This window comes from Pleurodeles waltl, chromosome 9 (genome assembly GCF_031143425.1).
Source record: "Pleurodeles waltl isolate 20211129_DDA chromosome 9, aPleWal1.hap1.20221129, whole genome shotgun sequence".
Lineage (NCBI taxonomy): Eukaryota > Metazoa > Chordata > Amphibia > Caudata > Salamandridae > Pleurodeles > Pleurodeles waltl.
The window spans coordinates 120,885,137-120,911,176 of record NC_090448.1 but is presented as its reverse complement, the minus strand read 5'-3'; the positions used below and the strand labels follow the sequence as shown (position 1 = coordinate 120,911,176).

Sequence of the window (26,040 nt, the reverse complement as noted above, 5' to 3'; positions counted from 1 at the left end):
GTAGACTTGTAAACTTGGAAATGGGTTCACATGCTCCACCATCCCCAGTCAGGTGTAACAAAGAGAAATATCTTTATTTTTAATTATTATTTCAGTTTTTCACATGTGCTGCATTTTGCAGCACACGTAGAGGAAAACACATTTGAAGATTGTTTTGAGCAGGAAAGTGTTCATTACTGCACAAAAACAAAAACAATCCTGCCTGTAACTCAGGCATGCCTGCAACATGGAGCAAGAGTGCTTGCATTGGCACTAGGCAACACTCAGTTCAATACGAATAGGGAAGATAGTCATAGGAACCAGTGCTCATAGTGAATCACCAAAATCACAAATAACACATTAGCGTATGCACAGTGCTCCTGGCAGGAGGATCCTCCCCACTCCTCCTATGTTTCATAAATTAAACAAAACAGCAGCAACAGATGTCAGGGCACTCGTGTTTATCAGTTCATTCATCCATGTGTTTGTATGGCTCCGGTGTCTTGTTCCAAGCCATCAAGCATAAGCCGGACCAGGATAATTGGCAATAGTTAAATTTATTCTTGAAACAAAGTATCCATTAAACCAACAAACAAACAACAGCCAACACGTGTTTCGTCCTGTGAGAAAAATAGTCTCAAAGACTTCATCAGGGCTGTAAGAAATACAAGTTGTGACCATGATTAAAATCTAAATCACTCATATTGGAAAACCAGTACCAACACCCATGTGACTTTCGTGGAAAACCTCAACTCCAAGAGTGAGAAATTCGTGAGCAATAAAAATACAGTAATAAACATGAAGCCACCATTAGATAAGCTAGCTGCAAAGCAACAGAGCCATGCTTAATAAATTATAAAGTAAATCGTTCACATAGAGGGTAATATTATAATGCCAAGGGAAAACATGATGAAAGTCATGACACCCGCGTGAGAACCCTAAACTTCACCATGACTACATAAAAAACAACCATTACATTGAGACCAGCAGTGCATTTATAAGACTTACCCTGACTAGGATTGGGGTTTCTGCTTGGACAGGGTACATACCCCTGCTAACAAGAAACACAGTTTCTAGCAGTGCCCTTTCCTTTCTTGCTAGCTCCTTAATTCATTTATCATACAATCACCACCCATCCTGTAATTGTTGCAGTACACTAGAGTTCAAAAACTTCTTCTGAAATTGACTTATCAGCTATGGTAATATATTCAGACTCACTTATTCAGTAAGTAGTTCAAGGATTGCTCATCAGTCAAGGATGTTGCTGCAGTGGAGTAGAAAATAACTGTGATGCAGAGTTAGAGTCTTGCCTGACTGCTATCTTTGTATCAGACTGATGTCAAGTCTGATCATATCCTGATTGATTTTTTATGGACTACCCTGCACGGGGAATAGCACTACCTGTTGTGAAGAGGACTTTAAACTGTGCCCTATGTGGGAATGCTGCCAGCCAGCTGAGTACATGAAAGCTTGCTCTCATAACCTGGGAGTAATTGACATAAGATCAGCACCACTCCATGGGAACTGTTTTCCCAGCTACCTTTCTTTCTTTATCATCCTTTCATGTACAGTGTTTGCCGTGGCCAGCCACTTTGGAGCCCACTAGTGCTGTGCTCCACTGGGAACAGTGTAACGGTGTTCAATGACTTCAGCCATAACAGTTGGAGCCCTGGTGCATCTGGATGCTTTGAAGCCGGAGCAACAAATGTCTCACAGACACACATTTTCATTATAAAAGTCAGTGATTCAGAATATCACTGCACAGGAAAATAAGTCCAGAACCATAATGTGAGATTTAAAAGAGTTCTCCAAGCCCCAAACAATTTGATTTATGAAGATAATCTGGTTTCTGTGAAGAACCCTGGCTTACACTTAGTAGCAGGGCACAAGCAATATAACCTTCCTCAGAAAAAACATATATGTTCAAAAATCACTCAGGCTTTACACGTGTATGATCCTATGTAGAGGTCTGTACAAATCTGGGATATTAGTTGACAGGGTGAGAGCTCCACTCAAATAAAAAAAACACAATCCTTGTAGGGTGAACCTCAGAAGTCCATAGAAAAAATTGTGTTTAACCGTCTGGGAGCTTGGCAAGAAACCAGTCAGGCTTAACTTAGAGGTAATGTGTAAAGTATTTCTGCAGTACTCAAACAGTAAAAAAGTGAAAGCAGAACACCAGAAGCACAAAGTGCCACCTGCAGATATCTAGTCATGCTGCACCAGGTCAAAATCTCAAGTTTCAGATAATCACAATGGAGTACAAGGCAAATACAAGCACCAGGTTCATCACAGTGGAAAGTGTACCTTCTCACATGGTCCTGTTCCATGCTTGGAGCCTGAGCTGGAGCTTTGCAGGTTGCTTTTATAGCTCTGCACTGGAAGGAGATGGGTGAGGTCATTGCTGAAGCGAAGAGCAATCAGCATCTAAGCTTCATTTTAGCAGGACATGTGGAACACACCAATTTGTCTGGATTTTCACCTGGATTCCAGTTCTTGTGGCACAAGTCAAGGTTCCAGGACCTGGGGACGGACCTCAGGTGGGTCAGGACTCACTTCATCAAAGGCCAGCAGAGTGCATTCAGGTTCAGTTGGTATTGGTCCACTGTGGAGATGCAGGAAAATGTCTCTAGAAGGTTATTGTGTCCCTGTAGCTCTAACAGCGGATCAGTTAGTAAACCCTTAGAGTCACTTCAATGCAAGCAGGTCCAAGTCTTCCTTCTTCAGATGAAAGGGCAGTCCTCCTTCTGAATCATCACAGGTCCAACAGTGTCTGAGGGCGCCATTACTATACCCAGTGCAAGTATGTGTATGTGGGACAATCCCTAGCCTGTTCCCAAACTAGTTCTGGCCAGGCATTTATTTCCATCCCCCTGGGTGTGTCTAGTGTAACAAAGGTCAGGTAATTTAAATTCCAACTTAATCGTATAAAAGGATAATACATTACAATTTCAATGGGTGGAAGAAGTATTTCTCTATCTGCTCTCAAACTGAAGTTATCACTTATTAAATGTAATGGGGCAACCCAATGTTAGTCAATGGGAGAGTTAGCCTTGCTGCTATGAGTTAGGAGTTGTTCATTAAAATTAAAATACACATGACTTACTCTTTAAATACCATGCACCCTGCCCTTGAGACTACAGGACTTACCTTAAGGGTGACTCATCAGTATTGAAAAGGAAGACTTAGGCCTGGGAAAAGGGTTATGTTTCTAGGTTGAAATGGCAATGTAACACTGCACTATCAGCTATTGTAGCAGGCCTGAGGCATGTTCTATAGTCCACATTAGTGAGTGGCACGATTAATGTTGCAGCCCACTACTAGCATATAATTTACAGGGTGTGGGTATATGTAGTACCATAAATTATGGATTTACCATTTATTATGGACTAATAAGTAAAATAAATGGATCAATGGAGTGTATGCCAATTTTACCATGTTTAGAAGGAAGAACACAAGTACTTTATCAGTGGTTAGCAGGAGTGTGCAGAGTCCTAAAAGCCACCATAAACAGGTTTAGCAAAGGAAGTCAAAGCTCTGGGGTGATCTTGCAGAAAGGGTCATGTCCAACAGCGACAAGTAATGGGACTTGAGGAGTTTATAGCAGCAAACTTTGCTTTAGCCCTCATGAAACCCCAAGAGGCCAATGGCCCATGGACTCCACAGATGCTTGACCACAGGGAGGGTGGACTGGAGTCTGTTCTGAATGAGAATGATGTTACATGGCCCCATTTAAACCCATGTGTTTCTCTTGACTGCTCATAGAGATTTCCTCTCTCCCATTTCTGACTATTGTGTAACCAGGACTTTAAAATAGTAGCAAGCAAGACCAAGGGGGTCATTTTGACCTTGGCGGACGGCGGAGGCCGTCCGCCAAGGTACCGCCGCTGAATGACCGCACCGCGGTCAAAAGACCGCGGCGGCCATTCAGACATTTCCTCTGGGCCGGCGGGCGCTCTCCAAAAGAGTGCCCGCCGGCCCAGAGGAAATGCCCCTGCAACGAGGACGCCGGCTCAGAATTGAGCCGGCGTAGTTGCAGGGGTGCGACGGGTGCAGTTGCACCCGTCGCGTATTTCAGTGTCTGCTTAGCAGACACTGAAATACTTTGCGGGGCCCCCAGGGGCCCCGCGGCACCCCCTACCGCCATCCTGTTCCTGGCGGGAGATCCGCCAGGAACAGGATGGCGGTAGGGGGTGTCAGAATCCCCATGGCTGCGGAGCGCACTCCGCAGCCATGGAGGATTCACAAGGGCAGTGGTAAACCGTCGGGAGACCGCCGGTTTACCCTTTCTGGCCGCGGCTGAACCGCCGCGGTCAGAATGCCCTCGGGAGCACCGCCAGCCTGTTGGCGGTGCTCCCGTGGTCGGTGACCCTGGCGGTCACCGGCGGCCAGGGTCAGAATGACCCCCATAATGTGTAGATTATATTATATATTTAGGTGGGAATAACATTTCCTTCTCTCCTTTATAGTGTCTCTTATCTGTGCAATTGGGAAGAGCCCTGCTCACGAAGAATTGGCATATGAGTGACAGTACTTACAATCTGAATTAAAATCGGTTGTACATTTTAATATAAAGCATGTTTAAATGGCCTGATTAGTCACAAGCACTGCAGATTTTAAACTCAAAACACTGGTTGTTCAGTCTCAAAGAATAGACAGGTGAAACACAACAAAAAGATGGTTTCCATATACATAAGCTTATACTTATATATTTTGAGGTGCATAGGCATAAAGTGAATTGACAAGAGTAACACAAATGTTGCCATGTACTAAAGTCAGGGTTAGAATAAGCCGAGTTACCGATTTCACATGTCGTCCATCTCTAAATATTTAGCAATAATATTAATTATGTGACAGTACTATGGTAAGAGTTGAACAATCTTTCTCTATATTAAAAGTGTGAACGTGTGCTTATATTTTCCACACCATTTAGAGAAATTACATTGAAATATTGAAAAATTGTACAAACAATATTTTTAGAATAGATTAGATTGTGGTTTTCCTTTATCTCGTATTGCCTTTTTCATACACGTTTGTTCATCATGGAAAACTATGTTACAATAACGAAAAGCAACTTATTTGAGAAATAAAATATTAAAACAGTACACCCGGGGAGTTGTGCCAGGCTCCGGTTTCCAGGTTTACGCCTCGGAAATGTATGTGACATTCCTTGGATTAATCCTAATGTGCCTAAATCTACAAAGCATAGAATTGCACACATGAGGAATAGAACACCTGTCCGAATGCACATTTTTTCCCTGCAGAAAAACGATTTTACCCTGAGAGAAAGCTTTTCCCTCATATCTCCCTGCAAATTTACGGGTGATCCATTCCCCTTCCTGCCCTGGGAGAGGAGTTACTCCGATCTTTCAGTAGAGTAACTTTCTGACCATTGTCATGGTGGAATTGTCTGACCACATCTTGTTCCACCCACTTCCTACCTCTTGCATTTGGTTTACTACTTCCGATTTCTCTGCATTTTTGGTGCATGTAGCTAGTAAATGCATTTAAGTCCAACAGGAATAATATGGTGAATTCCTGGAGATGTAAACTCAAGATTATGGCAATAAGTACCTTGTTGATGGGCTCATGGTCTTTAATTGACCCTCCTACTAGAGAACACCATGTATATCGTAAGCACATAACGTAAATTGAATAAAAATGATGATACCTCCAATGTTTTAGTGCAGTAGCTTACTGAGAAACCAGATAATAACTATGTCAAACAAAGGTCAGGGAACTGAAGAAGCTCACTGCTGGCAACAAGATTATGTCTAATTTTAGAACGATCTCTCCTCTCCCTGCAGCTGCCAATGTTTTGGAGACCATGGCTAAGAAGCACCCCTCACATTTTGTAGAATCTAACCACGTCCTCCTGTCTCAGGATTCTGCACATAGCACAGTATCAAAACCTGCTTCCTGGAAATTTCTGAGACTATAAAATCGTAATTGGATAAAGACCACAATGCCGTCCTTATTCTATTGCATCTGTTAGCGGCATTCAATACTGTTTTCCCTGAATTGGGAGACTGGCCTTAAAGTGGCTGACTTCTGTTTTAGCAGCTACAGAACAATCAGTATGGACAAAGCCACATTTTTTCCAAGGCTAAATCCCTCAAATGTGGGGCACCCCGGGGCTCCGCATTGAGTCCTTCACTTTTCAATATCTATATGTCCCTGCTTGTGGCCCTGGCATTAATATAATCTGCTGATGAAGACAAGATTGAAATTCTTCTGTTTTGGTCTAATCCTAGTCTGCGTTGGTCTCGTCCTTGACCTAGTGATGGACCAACCCCCCTTTGCCAAAACAAAGAGCCAGACATCTGGGAGTAATCTTTGACAATGAACTGTCTTTCAAGGCACAGATCCATTCAGTGGCTAGAAATTGTATATGGACCCTAAGGGCACTTAGAACATTCCTACCCCTTCTTCCTTGGGAGACTCCTCAAATTTAAGTCTGAGCCATAATTTTATCCAGACTTGACTACACCATGCTAATGCTTTGTACCTGGGTCCACTTGCTTACCTGATTTGCCATTACAGGTAAACCAAATCAATGCAGTCCCTGTGCTTTTTTACCTTGAAAAGAAAACCCCTACTTCTTCTGTATTGGCTACCTGTTAGCAAAAGGATTACTTTTAAAGCATTAATGCTCGCCCATCGGGTCATTCATACCACCGGCCATCATTATTTGAAGAAAAGATTTCAGGAGTACCAGGGGAACAGGAGCCTGGAGCAAAGCATATTTGATACTGGTCCCTCGCTTCAAAAAATCTATACTTGACAGTGCTTCGTTCTTGGTCTATTCTGCCAAACTATGGAACCTCCTTCCGGTACAACTCAGGAGCCTAGAAAATGAACTGGCCTGTCCCAAATGCTTGAAAACGTATCTCTTTAGCCAGTAATCGCTATTTATTCCTCCATGTTTCATGTATTAGCACCTGGACATTTTCCCGAGTAGCTGTGCGCTTTACAGGTAACGTCATTCATTTATTCATTCACTCAACAAGGTTTTAGTGAAACGGCTAGACTAGACTTGAGATGCAACTCACTCACCCTTCAGCCTTGCCAATGTTTTAACTTCCGAAATAAAACAAATTATTTTGAAAATTTAGCTCATATGAGGTCTGCTGTCTCTTTCTACGTGTTTGAAAGTGAAAGTCAATCTACAAGGTGGACATGAATGACTAAATGCATTAATTGGTACATCAGCATTACATATATGTATATATAGAGCAGCTTCTAAGCCCTTGGCATTCTTATTTCTCCACAGTGTTTTGAAAAGGCAATACACGTTTGTGTTCATTTTGCTTAAATTGTTGGCACTTAAAAAAATAATAGCTTGTAGACTCAGCTGCATTAATTAGGAGTGTATAATTATTCGGAGGGTGGGTTACATAGTTAAACAGAATTTAAGTTGATCCATAGTTGCAAGTGTCACACACTACACGTAATAGAGACGTGCTGTTTGTTTGTGGTTAATTACACATCCTCTAACAGTTTTCCAAAACATGAATCATTTGATTCTATGTTTATTTTCTTCTTGTAGATCCTTATGTACCAGCCTTATATACTGGTAAGTACTTTCTAATTCTGATGGTTGGACTGATAATTTCATTTATTTATTCATTAATCCCTTTTGATTGTGTATTGTTAGCGTCTATACTATCAAGCAGTTTGCGTTTAGGCACTGGCATGTTTTTAGTATATTATTTTCTTTGGCACAGCTGGGGGGCTTCAAATATAATGTATTTTTAAAAGTATGAATTGTAATCAAATGTTACTGATGATGTGACCCAGGTTGATAGTAGTGAGAATGTTTTAAAAGTAGTAGATTTTACCCTATATGATTAAAGTCTTCCCCAAAGTTCTTACAAGGGTGTCTATTTTGGAACTTGCATAAATATACTGGAGTGTATTGAAAAGCACCGCAGGGCTCGAGGGATCAGAGCTCTAGTTTGCTGTATTTAGGCATGCTCTGTAGGGGTATGCTTTAGCAGAGTGGAGGGTTGGGTGCGAGGCATTATTTAAGTGATGCATGGTCCCATTTGTTGCAGAGTGAATTTAGGGAACAGCAGATACAAAAGATGGCCATATGCCTCATTAGTCAAATAAAGGAAGTATAGCCACAGTCATTAGGCTTGGATTCATCATGATTGGGGAGTTTGCGTTGGTGCTTGTGAATGAGAGATGAGTCAGTGCATGAGCTCATTAGCAAATACACGAATGTGTGCATGAACCAATGAGAATGTAATTGTTTTAAGGAATTGGTGGATGGGTGTGTAGTCTTGTGGTCCATTCTCTCTGAAGCAGTCCAGAGTGTGCCTAACACACGATGTCCTCCAGACTAATCCTCAAATGCTGTCTACTCAAATCAGTGGTGTATTTGAGAGGCACCCCAGCACCAATCAAGCCTAAGCATAAATTATACAGTACAGACAATTGCAGGAAATTTAAACTAGAAGGAAAACATATTTTACTTGGAGAAGAAAGGTCTTGTTAGCTACTGCTTCAGGGATTGGCGAACATTCTAAAAAAGTCTTTCCTGGAGAATTGTGGGCGCAGATCCTGAGGGATTGGCATTGGTGTGATTTTAAGCAGTTGGGCCAAGAGATGGGTACCAGAAAGGAAGTCGGATATCACCAGTTGGAAACTTGCAGTCAGTGCTTCACAGCTTGCACTCACTGCTTCTCGATAATCTTCATAACCTCACTGTGTTCACCATGACGTCTCAGATGGGGTACTCAGTCTTCCATCATAACTGTAACAGCAGAGCCTAGCATGCACAGCCAATCAAAGGTACTGTCCGCTCCAGGCTTCGCAACATAATTGCAGAAGTGTCATGGATACTGTCAATGGAATGAGTGGGAACAGTCATGGGTGATTTTGCAACATAGACTAAGTAGGAAGGGGTGTAAGATAGGGAAAAAAGTTCTCTTCTCATAATGTTGAAGTCCTTTTTCAGTGCCTAACCATTAGGTTGACTGCAGTTTGCCTTGAGCAGAGGAAACATAACAATTAGTATTAACAAAACCAATCATGATGCTTTTTACATATTGAAAAGTAAAATGTGTTGCTCTGTGGGTGGGGTAGTGTAGGGGAGTAGAAGAACATGTGCAGGTGAGTAAAGGTGTGTACATTGACCAAGCTAACACAACAAAATCAGAAGTTTGCACATATCTTTTACAGAGTCACTTGGGATTTTCTTCATCCTTATAAATAGTTCAGTGACTCATATCTGATGTGTTTTAGTTGATTCAGATCCACACTTCATTATACATGTGCCGGAGAAGAATGACTCCCTCTGCTTCAACATTAATGAAGAGCCAGGAGTAGTGCTGAACCTGGTAAAGGATCCTTATTCAGGTATGTTGTTATCTGTAATAATCTGTGCACACTGGCATTATCTACTGCAATGTAAATGGTAGGCTGACTCCAAAACAGAGGCATATGAATGGTAGAAAAGGTACAGAACCACTATCTGAATGGGCCCTCGACAAGCCTGATTCATAAAGAGCACTTTTGAGTATGTTTACACCTTTAAGTGAGTTTACTATATTTTGGTATTCACAAACTGCACTTATGTAGTAACTTACACTTTGGTAGTAACTTACACTTTTGTACTATAGCCACCCACCTGTATTTTATCACTCTCTCATAGTAAATAATGAGGTAGGGACTAAACACTGAAATATATTTGTTGACCTGACACGTGTCATATGCACATGCCTTTATTGATTTTCATCATATTTTAAGATTCAGTGAAATACAAACACATTTTGTGGTCATAGCCTACTTGCATTAACATGATTGGTTTGTCATGTTTTTGCATTTATAGTATCAACTACTTTTACATTGCCAGTACTTGCATTGTCATCATTTACACTGAAAATCATTACATAGGGGGTCATTCCAACTTTGGCGGGCGGCAGACGCCGCCCGCCAAAGTAACCCCGACGGAAGACCGCTCCGCGGTCACAAGACCGCGGCGGCCATTCCAACTTTCCCACTGGGCCGGCGGGCGCCCTCCAAAAGAGCGCCCGCCGGCCCAGCGGGAAAGCCCCTGCAACATGGAAGCCGGCTCCGAATGGAGCCGGTGGTGTTGCAGGGGTGCGACGGGTGCAGTTGCTTTGCAGACAGTGAAAATCCTGCTGGGACCCTGTTAGGGGGCCCCACAACACCCGTTCCCGCCATCCTGTTCCATGGCGCTGCCATGGAGGATTCCCCCAGCCGGGGGAAATCCGGCGGGAAACCGCCGGACCCGGCTGGGAGACCGCGGCTTTACAGCCGCGGTCAGAATAACAGAGGAAGCACTGCCAGCCTGTTGGCGGTGCTTCCGTGGTCGTTGACCCTGGCGGTCGATGACCGCCAGGGTCAGACTGACCCCCATAGTCATGTAATATTTTGGCTAAGGCTTAGTGGTAAGGATTACGGCTTGAGGCTAGGGATTTAAGTGTGGATTGGTAGTGTAGTAGGAGTTTTGTTTTTTGTGTAAGAGTTTAGGATTAGAGTTAGGGTCAGGTACAGGACTAGATATTAGGGTCACAATTAGGAATTTTGTTTAATGTATAGTTGGGGTTATGTGTTCTGGTTAGTATAAAGTTTATAATTAGTACCAGGGGTTAGGATTAATGTTATTTTTGGGGTTAGGATTTGAGTCGATGTAAGCCCCAGGTAATACTCTGAGAGAACAATTTGGAGGACTGAGCTACTTAGAATAATTTAAACAATGAGAACAAGGAGCCCTCAAGGATGGTTCAAATTTCCTGCACCTTGTATTCACTTTCTGGCCTTGGGTCGCAGATCGCCAATCAAAGTGGGAAACCTTTTGTAAATGTTGTTGCCTTCTAAGCTGTGTTTGACTTAATTATAAAGAATAACTGTGACCCAGGTTGTCTGCTCTTGGTACGTCCCCTGGACTACTGCACATGCTTAAAAAGCTTCATAGTTTTTTCTGGTCACAAAGCAAATGAATCATGCAGGGCATCACAGAGCTCAAATTACTATTGGTTTCTAATAATGAAGCAACATTTTAGGAAAATTATGCAAAATTACTAGAGCACATTTTAATAAATGAAATTATTCCAGACTGACAAAAATCCAATTAGTAGAACTAGAGCTATGCAATTTCAAAATTGTAGGTAGATATAGGGGGTCATTATAACATTGGCGTTATATATACCACTCCCACCGCCATGGCGGCAGCAGCTGCGGGAACAGAGTTAGCAATCTCCAGCCTGGCGGCCGCTAATGTACTACCGACGGCATTTTGACCCTGCCTACCGCCATGGTTTTCGTGGCGTTCGTAACACCACGTAAGCGATGGCGGTAGGCCCTCCCAGTGACAGGGAATTCCTTCCCTGTCACTGGTAGGAGGCCCACCCCCCAACACTCCCCAGATGCCCCTCTTCCAGTCCCCCAGCCCCCCGTTCACACACATTGGCAGGCACGCACCATGCATACACACACTCACTCACACAGGCATACACGCATTCATACACGTATGCATCCATTCATTCTCGCACACATCCTTACAGATATTCACACTGACACGCAGACACACATTCACATTTCCATTTAAACACGTATTCTCACACATTTATACACCCACGCAAACAACACTACACACACAGTTGCATTCTCGCACACCCTCACACATTCATGCACACAACCCTACACACACACACAACACCTCCACCCCCCTCTCATGTCGGAAACCCAACTTACCTGCATCCAGGGGGTCTTCCAGCAGGGGATGGGATGGGGCGCTGCTACCGCCAGCAGCGCCCACCAGCAGAACACCACCAGGCTGTATTATTTGTCATAATATAGCTGGCGGCGGTCTACTGGTGTGGCGTTGCTGGTGGTAGCAGCGCCACGTTAACACCATCTGCCACTATGGCCACAGCTGGATTTCCGCTCTTCTTGTGGTGGAAATCCGTCTGTGGTCATAATTTGGTGAACGTATGTTAGCCGTGGTGATGGTCTTTTGGTGGCCATTGCTGCGGCGGTAGGCGGCAATTACCGCCAATCTTATAATGAGGGCCATAGTGCCTAAAAGCACAACGCCCCACTTACAGTCATCAGGTTGTGCTAGACTGGGGAAATTTCAGGCCAACCACAAAGGAGTGTGGGCCAGATACAGGGACCAGACTAGTCCCTATGCAAAGGTACCTTCTCAAAGTCTGGCGTAAAGAGTCCAGTTAGAGGTGGGGGATGCTGCGAGAAGCAGGGAAAGCGTCATGGGTTGTCGTCACTATAAAGCAAAGAGCAGGCTTGGCATTGTAGATGGTTATTGCTGTAGTGTGAAGAAACAATTTTGCGTCATGGATGATCGGTGCTGGAGTTTCACATTGGTGGTCACTGTATGCTGTTGTTGCTGTGGTGTTTAGTAGAGATCTCACGCTGTCATCGCTGGCAGCTGCTGTAACCCAAAGAGTTAGGTTCACTGGAGATTCACATTGGTGGTAGCTGAGGGCCTCAGAGTCTCATGCGAATGGGCCAGTTTGCAGTCTTGAAAATCCCAAACCTTCAAGATTTCAAGATTCTTTACCATTCTTTACGGAGGAGTGCCATCTGATGACAGCCAAGGGTCTAGGACATGGAGATGTACCTCTTAGCAATTGGGGACTCACTATAGAAGAGGCCTGCAAGGCTCAAGCAGGGCAAGTTACAGGTCTGTCAGCTGGATGCAGAACAGGTCTCAGGAGCGTCTTATGCCCCTGTAGCTCACACAGGAAGTCAGCCAGCTGGCCGTTGGAACAACTCAGGTGGGGTTAAAGGAACCGGTCCAGGCTTCCTCCTTCCAGCAGCAGAGCAGCAGGGCAGGTGTTCTTCTGAATCTTCCACAGGTCCAGAAGTGATCTGATGAGTGGCTCAGGAGGTTCAATATTTATACCTAGTGACACCCTTTGAAGTGGGGGTAGCTGATTCTGGAAAGTGCTTCCCTTTCCCTGCCAAAGCTCCACGTAGTCTGTGGTTACAAAAGATTGCTGTCAAGATCCTTTATGTGTGTGTTGGAGGCAGCCTTTGAAATGTAAGTGGGGCAGGGAACAGCTTTACCTCAGCCATCAAAACAGGATGACGCACCCTGCCAACACATTTGTCCTCCTTTGTCTCACTGACTGAGAGGAATACACAAATGTCAACTGCCAAACTATGCACAGTCATGTTACCCAAGACATAGGCTGCAGGCACCAATTAGTAAGAAAGGAAAATACTAAATTCCTGAAAGTGGCATTTCAGCATTGTTACCTAAATCTAATTTTATTATTAAAGAGGATTTTAAATTACAATTAATTTAAGTGCAAACATAATTTCCTATCTGCTCTCACAATTAATTTATCACTTAATAAGTGTAATAAGGTAATCCAATGTTATCCTATCAGGACATAGGCCTTGCAACAGTGAAACATGGCTTCACTACCAGGAAATTTAAAACCTAAGCTAAATGATGTACTTTTTAAATACAATGCACCATGTCCTATGAGCCTTTAGGGCCTATGTTAGGTCTGACTAATATGGATTTATTTTGCCAGGACAAAAATGCAGCTTACAACTGTCCTACAGCCTGCAGTGCTAGGCCTGTGACATGTTTTCAAAGGCTACTTAAGTGGGTGGCACAATCAGTGCTGCAGGTCCTATAGTAGCATTTAATTTACAGGCTCTTGGAACATGTAGTACCATTTACTAGAGACCTACAAGCAAATTAAATGTGCCAGTTAGGTGTAGGCCAATTGTGCCATGTTTTATGGAGAGAGTCCAAACACTTTAGCACTGTTTAGCATGCGCAAAGTGTCCAGAGTCCTAAAGCCCACAAAAACAAATTCAGCAAACAGGTGGAGTCAAGGCAAAACGTTTGGAACACTGCCACCCAAGGGTGCCAGGTCTAACATTATGTAAATAGTCTAATGCAAAAATCCTGAAATTATATGAAATACACCAGTCTAATGTAAATTTGGAGCAGTCTTAAGCAGGGGTCCATGCTGCATTCCTTCTTATCTTTCTGTACGTATGTCACTTTCAAAAGCAATGAAAATGTTCATAGTTGTCCCCCAGTGATGGGGGTTATCACTAGTAATCAGTATTGTTGTATCCTGACGATCTACTGGTCTTTGACGGCACAAAAGTGACTTCGCAACACCAACTAAATGTAATACTCAAAAAACCCTGGCATTCACTTTTGGAGAATCTAAAATAAGCCATTGTTGGTTTTTAGATGGTAAAAAGCTGCTATTGATCCAGGATTATAAGTGCAGAGGTCTTTCATTTATCAGTGATGTGACCTTGAAGATACATAGAGAGAAAATGGTTAGTAATGTTAGGGTTTCCCTATGTGGTCACTGTTTTTATAATGGCTTGTCTTTGTTGATAGTGCCTAAAGTGCAAAGAACTAATATTGTTTGTTGTGGCTTCCTGGTCACAATATTGCACTCTCAACACAATTTTGATACAATTTAAGTGAAACTGTTGAAAAGATCATCTTCCTCCTTGTTATAGTATAGGCACTGAGAAGTGAGCTGGGACTGCAGTGGACACTCTTTCTTGGTGATTTTGGAAGTATTTGCTGAAAGAATTTCACAACAACTGGAGTTACCTGTACAAACAACTCTGTGATGGAAGAGTATCTGGATGGCTTCCCTGCTGAAAATGATATTGTGCCTGGCAGAAAAAAAAGATGTAGAATGTAATAATAAAGCTGGTATGGTATGTTATGTGCTAAGGGAAAGCTGTGCCCTGGGGAGACTTTTCCCTTCATGAATAATATCAGAAGGATTTAAGGGGAGAAGACATTGGTCCAGGAGACAATTGCCTATTTGGCCCAAGGTCTTTCCATATGAGAAACTTTTTTTGTTTTGTGTTAACAGCAGCATCTGTCTCTTTAATGGACAGAAACGCCTTAATAAAAACTCTTTCCTGTATCACAATACAAATGCAGGGATGGAGGTCTGCTAGTTCCATTGGCTTTCACCTCTCTTTTAGTTGGCAATCACAGAATTAGGCAGGTTGCTCTGTGACCCCTTGTACATGGTCATTTTGGACCAAATGTACACATATCTGTTCACAAAATTCTGGTGGCAAATTGCTACCAGTATTTTTATGACCAGGTAAAAGTTTAAATAACTGACCTAACTACTAATAGGTTTGTTTTTGAAAATCTAAATTCTACAAGGTAAGATTGCAACCTACCTCATGAAGGTAGATCATAAATTGTAAATCACTATGATTGGATGCCGTCACAAAGATGGTTGCCTCTTGGCATCATCAGACCACTATGTCTGTGGTCGCATTCAACAAAGTAAACTCTTTTAAAAAAAATGCACATTGTTGTATTTATGGGAAACCTATCTATTTAACAAAAGTATTTTGGAGTGTGCGAGTGTTTGCAACGGACACATGGATCACTACCTACTTCCAAACAAAATTACTTAACATTCACAAAGAACAATGGTCCCCAATGGACCCCTTTCCTTTTTTTAATGGGTTGCAACCTCAAATCAGGGTCTATAACTTTTCATTGGGTTACGACTGCTTTTTCAGTCCTACACCATTTATAAACATGGGTAGGACACATTATTTGGAAAGACGCATACAACATGCCTCTTCCAAATAGCGATTCCTTATCCATTTTTAAGCCCATTTCAGGAGATAGTAAAAAATTACTGACTCTTAAAATGGATTTACTACATTACTAAAATAGGTTTTTCAGTTGCAAACTCTGAACCAGAACATTTACTATCAAAAACCTGCTTTTTACACCTGGCACTATGTGATGCAATCTAGGTAACAAAATGATAGGGGTGCAACTTGCACCCACTATTTGTGACCTGCCTCTTCTTACATTGGACCTATGATCCTTTTACATCCACATCTACCAATGTGGTGTGTGTGACTATATGCACAGACTGCCCGACAGTATTTTTATTTGCAGGTGAAACAGGCAGGAATTCAGACAAAGAATTAGCATGCAGCAGTAAAGCCTCAATTACAGGAAAACAACACAGATATTGGGTGATAGACAAGAATAGGATTTTTAAAGCAAAGATAGAAAGGAGAACTTATAATAATGGTATCACTGGGGAACTGCAATCTAGATCTAACAGGTTCACATGATTTATGACTTGCTTCCCAATTTAAACTCATGTCTCTCAAGTCACTTGCCAACCACAGACATCATTGAAAGAAAATCAATCCAACAACATTTCCCTCCTCATTCTTTCCAAAGGTCAGCACTAACCCTCAGTTATGATGCTGAACCCTTGATCTCTTTGCAAATACAGATGTTGTGAGGTTCCCATTTTGTTAGTAGGACTGCATGTTTAGGACAGCAGCACGACCAAGGGTGGGTGACTGAGGGCAATCCATGCCCCTTAGTAGCTGTTGGCCTAATTCCTAGGTAGTTCACAGTGCCTCACCCTGATCACCAAGCCTGTTGAGGCAAAAGGTGATTATCGCCACCTCAACATCACACTCTGACTCCTCAAGCAAGTCATGGAACAGATCAAACCCCTTTTGCTCAGTTACTCATGTTAACCAAAGTGAAACACAAAATGTCAAATGGATTTCAGTGCATTTATTGAAGCAGTCACATTTGGGTATAAAAAGCATGTGCTCTGGTAAGTAGGCAGATGAAACAGAGCATGGTAACCAACATTACAGCCAGAGTGAAGGTGAACAACCCCACCATGTTGTGTGTTTCTAGAGGGTCTAGATATTCCTACCAAAGCCCTATGTCTAAATCTGAGAGCATAGCGGTTGTAAGGCTCTACCTTGCCCGACTTAAGGGATTAACAGTGGCCCCATGCCTGAAATGAATAGCAGGGTCTACCTGTTGTGCAGATGGCAATCCTCTCAGGAGGCTGAGAAATCAGCTTCACTATCAGCAAAGCTGTCTGCCATGATGCCCATTCTTCATTTGGACAGCAATTCTGATGTAATTCTGTGTCTCGAAGATAGAATCTGGCTCCTGGGCTGGCAACACAAGTTAGCAAATCATGTACTGTACATACCAGCCTTGGGGAAGGAGTACAGATTACATGTGGTACAAGTCTGATTAAATGTTTAACATGAACTTCGCCTTCCTAGAAGAAGCCGCTGATAAAATATGTAAATGGGAAATGCTAAAAGCAGGCTAGCTAAAATACGAATAAAAATGTGGGTAAATGTAAAATAAGGCACAAGCCGTGAAACTAAACCAAGACAGAGGTGCCCAATCCAGTTCCTAAAAGGAGCCTTACAACACAGACACCCCTATTTCCCTTTGATTTGTAGGTTATTAGGGTGCTAGGATGCTCTGAATACTCATGTGTGCACAACACTAAACCTGTTCAGAAATAAATGTAACATATAGGCCCTCATTACAACTTTGACGGGCGGCGGAGGCCGCCCGCTAAAGTTGCGCCGCAGGAATACCGCACCGCGGTCTGAAGACCGCGGCCGGCATTCTGAGTTTCCCGCTGGGCAGGCGGGCGGCCGCCTTAAGGCCGCCCGCCAGCCCAGCGGGAAACAACCTTCCCACGAGGACGCCGGCTCGGAATCGAGCCGGCGGAGTGGGAAGGTGCGACGGGTGCTACTGCACCCGTCGCGTATTTCACTGTCTGCTATGCAGACAGTGAAATACAAGCGGGGCCCTCTTACGGGGGCCCCTGCAGTGCCCATGCCATTGGCATGGACACTGCAGGGGCCCCCAGGGGCCCCGCAACACCCCCTACCGCCATCCTGTTCCTGGCGGGCGAACCGCCAGGAACAGGATGGCGGTAGGGGGTGTCAGAATCCCCAAGGCGGCGCAGCATGCTGCGCCGCCTTGGAGGATTCTGACGGGCAGCGGAAAACCGGCGGGAGACCGCCGGTTTTCCTGCACTGACCGCGGCCAAAGCGCCGCGGTCAGAATGCCCTAAGGGGCACCGCCAGGCTGTCGGCGGTGCTCCCACCAACCGCGAGCCTGGCGGTCACAGACCGCCAGGCTCGTAATGAGGGCCATAGTGATATATATTTTGGTGCTTTTCTATTCCTACCAAACATTCATTCCCGTTCCACGGACTGGACAATCTAGTAAAATACATCCAACAAACAGAAATTAATGTTTCCTGTATTACTAAACACTTATTTACCTTTAAATTATATGAGAATATTAGCCATAAATAAAACGTCTCAGTTATGAGTTTTTAGCAAACTTGTATTTACCGTTTAAAACCTGTACATGTAATTCGATTGCTTTTCCGTACAAAGGAAGGATCTGTTTCAGTTATTTATTACCGCCTGACCTATGGAACCTGTTTTACATGGAAACTGTAGCTTTTACTTACATCAGGATGCTAAATGCAGCTGTAATCCCCAGTAGCTGTAATGACATTTCGGTGTGGTATTACACTGTTTTTGTATTTCTCATTAGCAACATGGGGAATAACTGGCACTAACAAGGAGATTGCTCGAATATTTTGCATGTTTCTGCTTCACGTTGCCACTAGCCTTTAGATGTTAGTGCAAATAGTAAAATGTGCTGTAACCCAACAAGCAGACATTTTACTGTTCCTCCTGTCCTCTGCTCATTGTAAAGGAGAGGTTCTACTGGCTCTACTGGCTCTGTAACGACGGTGGTAAGTGTCTGAAGGGTGAGATAACAGGTTGGAGTTACTGATTCCAGTGAGTAACTCCACATTTGTTATTGTCCATCACAAGTTTCAGGGGCGAGAAAGGGAAATCACTTTGATTCCTCATTCTCAGTCCTTTTCTGCTTTCAATTTCCATTTGCTTCAGTAGAATTTTTGTGGCTTAATGGCGCCTTATTAATATGGGCCCCTCCAACATAGTTTTCTGCGGCAGAGAGGCGTGCAATGGGTATTTCTGTGGGCGTTCCACCGCAACACTCATTGCTTTTGACGCTGCCCCAGATTTACAAGAATTTGTAAGTCTGTGGCAGCATGAAAAACTAACACCAACCCAGGGGTGCTGTTAGCATGGTGCAATGAGGAGAAATACTTTTATTTCTCCTTGTTTTTGTTTTTCTGCAGCACACATAGAAAGAGCAAAACACCATGAATGATTGTTTATGTTCAGGAAGGGTAGGAGGCTGGCCTGGCTTGTAGTGGGTACCAAGGGGTACTTACACTCTGTACCAGGTCCAGTTATCCCTTATTAGTGTAGAAGAGGTGTTTCTAGCAGCTTAGGCTGATAGAAGGTAGGTATAGCAGAGCAGCGTAGGCTGAACTAGGAGACATGCAAAGCTCCTACTATATCACTGGTGTCATATGTACAATCTCATAAGAAAACACAATACACAGCTATACTAAAAATAAAGGTACTTTATTTTTATGACAATATGCCAAAGGTATCTCAGTGAGTACCCTCAGTATGAGGATGCCAAATATACACAAGATATATGTACACAATACCAAAAATATGCAGTAGTAGCAAAAGGAAGTAATGCAATCAGTGTAAAGTTACAATAGATTGCAATAGGAGCACATAGGTATAGGGGCAACACAAACCATATACTCCAAAAGTGGAATGCGAACCACGAATGGACCCCAAAACCTATGTGAGTTTGTAGAGGGTCGCTGGGACTGTAAGAAAACAGTGACAGTTCAAAAAATAGCCCACCCCAAGACTCTGTAAGGTAGGTGTAAAGTGCACCTACAACCCCCAGAGAGCACAGAAGTCGTGATAGGGGTATTCTGCAAGGAAAACCAACACCAGCAATGCAACAACAGTGGATTTCCGGACCTGAGTACCTGTAAGACAAGGGGACCAAGTCCAAGAGTCGCGACAGTGTCGAGAGTGGGCAGGAGCCCAAGAAATGCCAGCTGAGGGTGCAAGGAAGCTGCCACTGGATGGAAGAAGCTTGGTGTTTTGCAAGATCAAAGAGGACTAGGAACTTCCCCTTTGGAGGATGGATGTCCCACATCGTGAAGAAGCCTGCAGAGGTGTTCCCACGCAGAAAGACTGCAAACAAGCCTTGCTAGCTGCAAGGGTCGTGGTTAGGGTTTTTGGATGCTGCTGTGGCCCATGAGGGACCAGCATGTCGCCACTTGGATGAGGAGACAGAGGGGGCGCCCAGCACATCAGGGAGTCCTCACAGAAGCAGGCAGCACCTGCAGAAGTACCAGAACAGGCACTTAGAAGAAGAGTGAACCAAAGTCCACCCGAAGTCAGAAAAGGGAGTCCCACGACGCTGGAGGACAACTCAGAAGGTTGTGCACTGCAGGTTAGAGTGTCAGGGACCCAGGCTTCGCTGTGCATGAAGGAAATCCTGGAAGAGTGCACAGGAGCTGGAGCAGTTGCAAATCACGCGGTACCCAGCAATGCAGTCTAGCGTGGGGAGGCAAGGACTTACCTCCACCAAACTTGGACTGAAGAGTCACTGGACTGTGGGAGTCACTTGGACAGAGTTGCTGAGTTCCAGGGACCACGCTCGTCGTGCTGAGAGGGGACCCAGAGGACCGGTGATGCAGTCTTTTGTTGCCTGCGGTTGCAGGGGGAAGATTCGGTTGACCCACGGGAGATTTCTTCGGAGCTCCTGGTGCAAGAAGGAGGCAGGCTACCCCCAGAGCATGCACCACCAGGAAACAAGCAGGAAAGCCGGCAGGATGAAGCGATACAAGGTTGCAGTAGTCGTCTTTGCTACTTTGTTGCGGTTTTGCAGGCGTCATGAGCAGTCAGCAGTCGATCCTTTGGCAGAAGGTGAAGCGGGAGATGCAGAGGAACTCTGGTAAGCTCTTGCATTCGGTATCTGAAGAATTCCCCAAAGCAGAGACCCTAAATAGCCAGAAAAGGAGGTTTGGCTACCTAGGAAGGAGGATAGGCTAGTAAGAAAGGTAAGAGCCTATCAGAAGGAGTCTCTGACGTCACCTGCTGGCACTGGCCACTCAGAGCAGTCCAGTGTGCCAGCAACACCTCTGTTTCCAAAATGGCAGAGGTCTGGGGCACACTGGAGGAGCTCTGGGCACCTCCCCTGGGAGGTGCAGGTTAGGGGAGTGGTCACTCCCCTTTCCTTTGTCCAGTTTCACGCCAGAGCAGGGCTGGGGGATCCCTAAATGGGTGTAAACTGGCTTATGCAGAGATGGGCAGCATCTGTGCCCATCAAAGCATTTCCAGAGGCTGGGGGAGGCTACTCCTCCCCAGCCATCACACCTATTTCCAAAGGGAGAGGGTGTCACACCCTCTCTCAGAGGAAATCCTTTGTTCTGCCTTCCTGGGCCAGGGCTGCCTGGACCCCAGGAGGGCATAAACCTGTCTGAGGGGTTGGCAGCAGCAGCAGTGGAGACCCCGGAAAGGCAGTTTGGCAGTACCCGGGTTCTGTGCTAGAGACCCGGGGGATCATGGAATTGTCTCCCCAATGCCAGAAGTGACAATTCCATGATCTTAGACATGTTACATGGCCATGTTTGGAGTTACCATTGTGACGCTATTCATAGGTAGTGACCTATGTATAGTGCACGCGTGAAATGGTGTCCCCGCACTCACAAAGTCCAGGGAATTTGCCATGAACAATGTGGGGGCACATTGGCTAGTGCCAGGGTGCCCACACACTAAGTAACTTTGCACCTAACCTTCACCAGGTGAAGGTTAGACATAAAGGTGACTTATAAGTTAGTTAAGTGCAGTGGTAAATGGCTGTGAAATAACGTGGACGTTATTTCACTCAGGTTGCACTGGCAGGCCTGTGTAAGAATAGTAAGATCTCCCTATGGGTGGCAAAAGAAATGCTGCAGCCCATAGGGATCTCCTGGAACCCCAATACCCTGGGTACCTCAGTACCATATACTAGGGAATTATAAGGGTGTTCCAGTATGCCAATGTGAATTGGTGAAATTGGTCACTAGCCTGTTAGTGACAATATGGAAAGCAGAGAGAGCAAAACCACTGAGGTTCTGGTTAGCAGAGCCTCAGTGAGACAGTTAGTCATCACACAGGGAACACATACAGGGCACACTTATGAGCACTGGGGCCCTGTCTGGCAGGGTCCCAGTGACACATACACTTAAACAACATATATACAGTGAAGTATGGGGGTAACATGCAAGGCAAGATGGTACTTTCCTACAGGAAGTTGTTCTTTCCTGCACATAAACAAACATTCCATCAACGCAGACACCTTTGCACTATGGTACAAGGATGTCTGCGTTGACACTGTAATAAATGTATTTGCTAAATTTAGTGCCAGCACTAGGGGAAGCACAGGGGTGCACCGTATATGTGTAAATACAGTGCATCCCTGTGTTTCCGAAGTGACGCAGCATGGCGCTGCCAATTTTGGCGCATCGCTGTGCCACATATGTGTAAATATGCTCCTTGGTTTCTTCAGGTTGGCATGGCACTCAGAATTATGTGTGGCGGCACGTCTATCAAGCAGCGCCGCCATGGAAGATTCTCTGGGCCAGGGGAAATCCGGCGGGAAACCGCCCGGATCCCCTTTTCTGACCGCGGCTTTACCGCCGCGGTCAGAATGGCCCTGGAAGCACCGCCAGCCTGTTGGCTGTGCTTCCGTGGTCCCCGGCCCTGGCGGTTTTTACCGCCAGGGTCGGAATGACCACCAATGTCTGCAAGAGCATCCTGTTTTTCCTTTTTTTGACCTTCTGAAAAACAAAGTTTACTTCTTGTCCAGCGAAATCAGTATTCTCTTTACTTTTTAAGAATATTTGAAGTAATGAAGAACTTTTACATTTCTTTAATATAGCCCATTTAACTCTGGGAGATTCTGCATGGATGCCATCCAGTGGCATCAGAATAGCAATTGATGGCCAAAAAGAAAGACAATTGTCTCTCATTCAATTGCAAATTTGGTGATATTTTTTTGGTGAGCTTTCATGTAAGTGCTTCTCCTACTAAAGTTTACTTTGGATTCAACTGCAGTTTAAAACATATCAGACATGAAATAGTCCAATGTATCTTGGCTATGAAATGCATTCCTTATTGACGTCCATGCAGAGACAGACACTGTGGGCACGATTTAGAGTTTGGCGGGCACCGCTCCGTCCATTTGTGGGTGCCGGAGGACATTACACCCTCAAAGACAACTGAGTCTTTGTACCTTGATAGGAACTGCTGTCGGTTTTGATGACAATCCACCAAACGTATTATTTTCCAAAACCTGTTACTGAAAAACTAATGACACCAACACCTAGGGAGGTTTCAATATTTGTTTTTCCTGTCCCTCACTGGTAGGTATTACAAGGCAGTGACGGACAAAAATAAGGAAAATAACACCTCCTACCCTAATTAAAGTGGGTGATATAGTGTTTTCGTCTCGCAGCCCGTGCTCCACTGGGTAATTGGAGGAAGTTTTCCAGCAAGGGACAGCTCACTAGCCTCTGGACCCTAAATAGTGCGGCCTGCACGTCATTTTGGAGAAAAGGGTACCCTGTCCATCTATGTAAAAATAAAAACATTATCCCTTTAAAGTCCACCTCTTCATTCAAGAAGCTGCTTGAGGGAATGTAGAGAGGAGGGCGGGGCTTACTTAAAATGTCCTTTGGTGCTGCATTCACTTTTTGCAATTTAGTTTTGAGATGATTGTATAATATTCTGCTACCTTATTAAGACCAATGTTATGCTTTATCCATTAGGCATAACATTAAATGGAGAACTGATTGGTGACAAGAAAACCAGCAATGCAAATATGTCAACTAGCACATACTTTGGAAAAATTGGAATTATTTACAAATTGATTGATTTAAAGATTCAAATATCACCACAGAAAATCATTGTCCGCAAGGGGAAGGAGATGACCATCTTTTCTTGGCTGGATACGGTTTCCATCACACAAAACAGGTAACAGTAACAGACATTGGGCTGTTAATAATGCATAGTAATGTGTGGTGATGTATCATTTGTAGCACCTATGCCATGGCAGTAAAAGTCACACTAAATAAAGACATTATTTGGAGCACGTGCAGTAATAAACACATATTTAGAAAATTCTAACTACAGTGCAAAAGTGAATTCCAGTGATGGATTCCCATAGGAAATTTGGAATGCGATACAGAAAAAATGACTGAACAGAATTCCACCAGATTTGGTGAAAGGTGGATCTTTACTCAGAAAGTGTTTTTTTTTTGGACTGGTGTAAATTTATTCAGCCGTTTATGAAAAATTAAGGTTCAAAATGTCTGACTGGGACATGCTGAACTACCACAGAATTCCCATGGTACTAAACATTTTAAAAAATAAGGCATTCTGATTGGCGAAGAGGGCTTTTTCCCATTGCTGTCTTCAGTACTGCTGGATGTGTACCTGGCAACTGAGACAAAGGAACCTAATAGGCTGGCCATAAGATGAACAGAAATGTTGTGGCTGCCATTTCAGAACTTGGGGTGTTGGACGAAGGGCTGGCCACAGGTGAACCAGACGCCCATGGCCTAAATCTATTCTTATTGGCATAACTATAACTACCGCATTTATCGGCGTATAACACGCACTTTTTCTCCCTGAAAATAGGGGGGCAAATGATGTGTGCGTGTTATACGCCGATAAAATTTAATGTTTTTTTTTTCTGAAATTTCCTCTTAAAAAGAGGTGCGTGTTATACGCCGGTGCGTGTTATACACCGATAAATACGGTAACCCTCCACCATGCACCGCTCATGACCTCACATATTACATCACTCTTGACATATTAAATGACAATATTGATGTCATAGTGACGGATCTCAAATGTAGCACAGTGCATGGTGAAGGCACAATTTATAGTTAGAACAGTAAACTATTGCTGTTTTATTCCAGAATGTTATTGTTTTTTGCAATGTTAGTTTGTGTGTTAATTCAACATTTAACTATAATATCACATTCAAACTTTGTATTTTTCAGTGAAGTTTTTTTTTTCAAAATTTAAATTAAGACCTTATTACCATACCTAACTATAAAATCACCTTTACCTTAGTTTTTTTGTTGCATACACACACATACCCACATAACATTACACTTCTATGTCTGCTGCAGACTGCAGTAAACGTAGAGGGACCAAAGCATAATTTTTGAATGATTGTTTGTGTGCAGGAAGGGATACTTTCCTGCAAATAAACAATCATCCATGTCATTTTGCTTCTTCTATGTGTACTGCTGAAAAAGCAGAAAATAAGGAGGAATAAAATAGTCCTCCTCGTTGTGCCATGCTAACGCCACCTCTGGGGTGACATTAGTTTTTTGCTCTGTGACAGATTTACGCATTCTTGTAAATCTGGGGCAGGGTCGCTAATAATGGAGATTGTGGTGGAAAGTCCACTGTAACACCCATTGCATGCCCCTCTGATACAGAAAACTGCGTTGGAAGGGCCCATGTTTACAAAGAGACATAAGGCCACAAAAAGTGGCTTAACACATCTTTGTAAATATGGAGAAGTGTTCAGTGTTGGAAAGTGGATTATTGGTAAGGGCAGGTAAGCGGTTACACTTAGCAACAGACCACTAACTTCCACTTAGGTCCACTTAGGTCTCAATAAATTAAACCAAGCTCAACACTTGGTAGCTTGGCAATGAGCGGCAAGGCTCAACTTAGGAGACAAGTGTGTAAAGTATTTACAAATCACAAAGCAGTAAACAGGTAAACCACAATAAAAATTAAACACCAATGTATATGAGTAGATTATATTTATATCTTTAAAATTACACCAAAATGATTAAAATCAGTTAAGGGCAACCGGAGTTATGAATTTTTAAAGAATGAAGGTTTTCTAGCACATAGAAGCAACTAGCGCTCAAAGGGTTAAAAAAGTCACACTGGACAGGGACAAAGTCCAGAGTTCAGGCCACCCATGAGGTAACACTGTTACACTTACTTTCAGAAGTGTTTCTTTATTCAGGAAAGTGGTCCACAGCACCAGCGAAGGGGTCAGAGGTTCTGGCTTGCCTCTTGGGGTCTGGGACTGCAATTCCCACAATTCATCTCTTCAACTTATGGAGTTGCTCCAAATGTTTTCAAACTTTTGGATCTTCTTCCAGAAGTCCTTTTTGTGTCCTTTAAGCGTCCACAACTTGATCCAAAGTTCCAGAAGCTCTGAGTTGCTCCTTTGGAGTTGGGACTACAATTCCCAGAATACACCTGGTAAGAATTCTAAAATGTCCACTG

General features: G+C 43.7%; 1 protein-coding gene across 1 annotated transcript in view; it reads left to right on the top strand.

Moving 5' to 3' along the window:
* Positions 1-26,040, top strand: part of LOC138259000 (inter-alpha-trypsin inhibitor heavy chain H3-like) — a 554,189-nt gene that overhangs the window by 493,047 nt on the left and 35,102 nt on the right. The window contains exons 18-20 of the mRNA XM_069206373.1: positions 3,660-3,674; positions 9,232-9,345; positions 23,544-23,748. Coding sequence (XP_069062474.1) covers positions 3,660-3,674; positions 9,232-9,345; positions 23,544-23,748 — 334 coding nt within the window. The remainder of the gene's footprint in view (positions 1-3,659; positions 3,675-9,231; positions 9,346-23,543; positions 23,749-26,040) is intronic.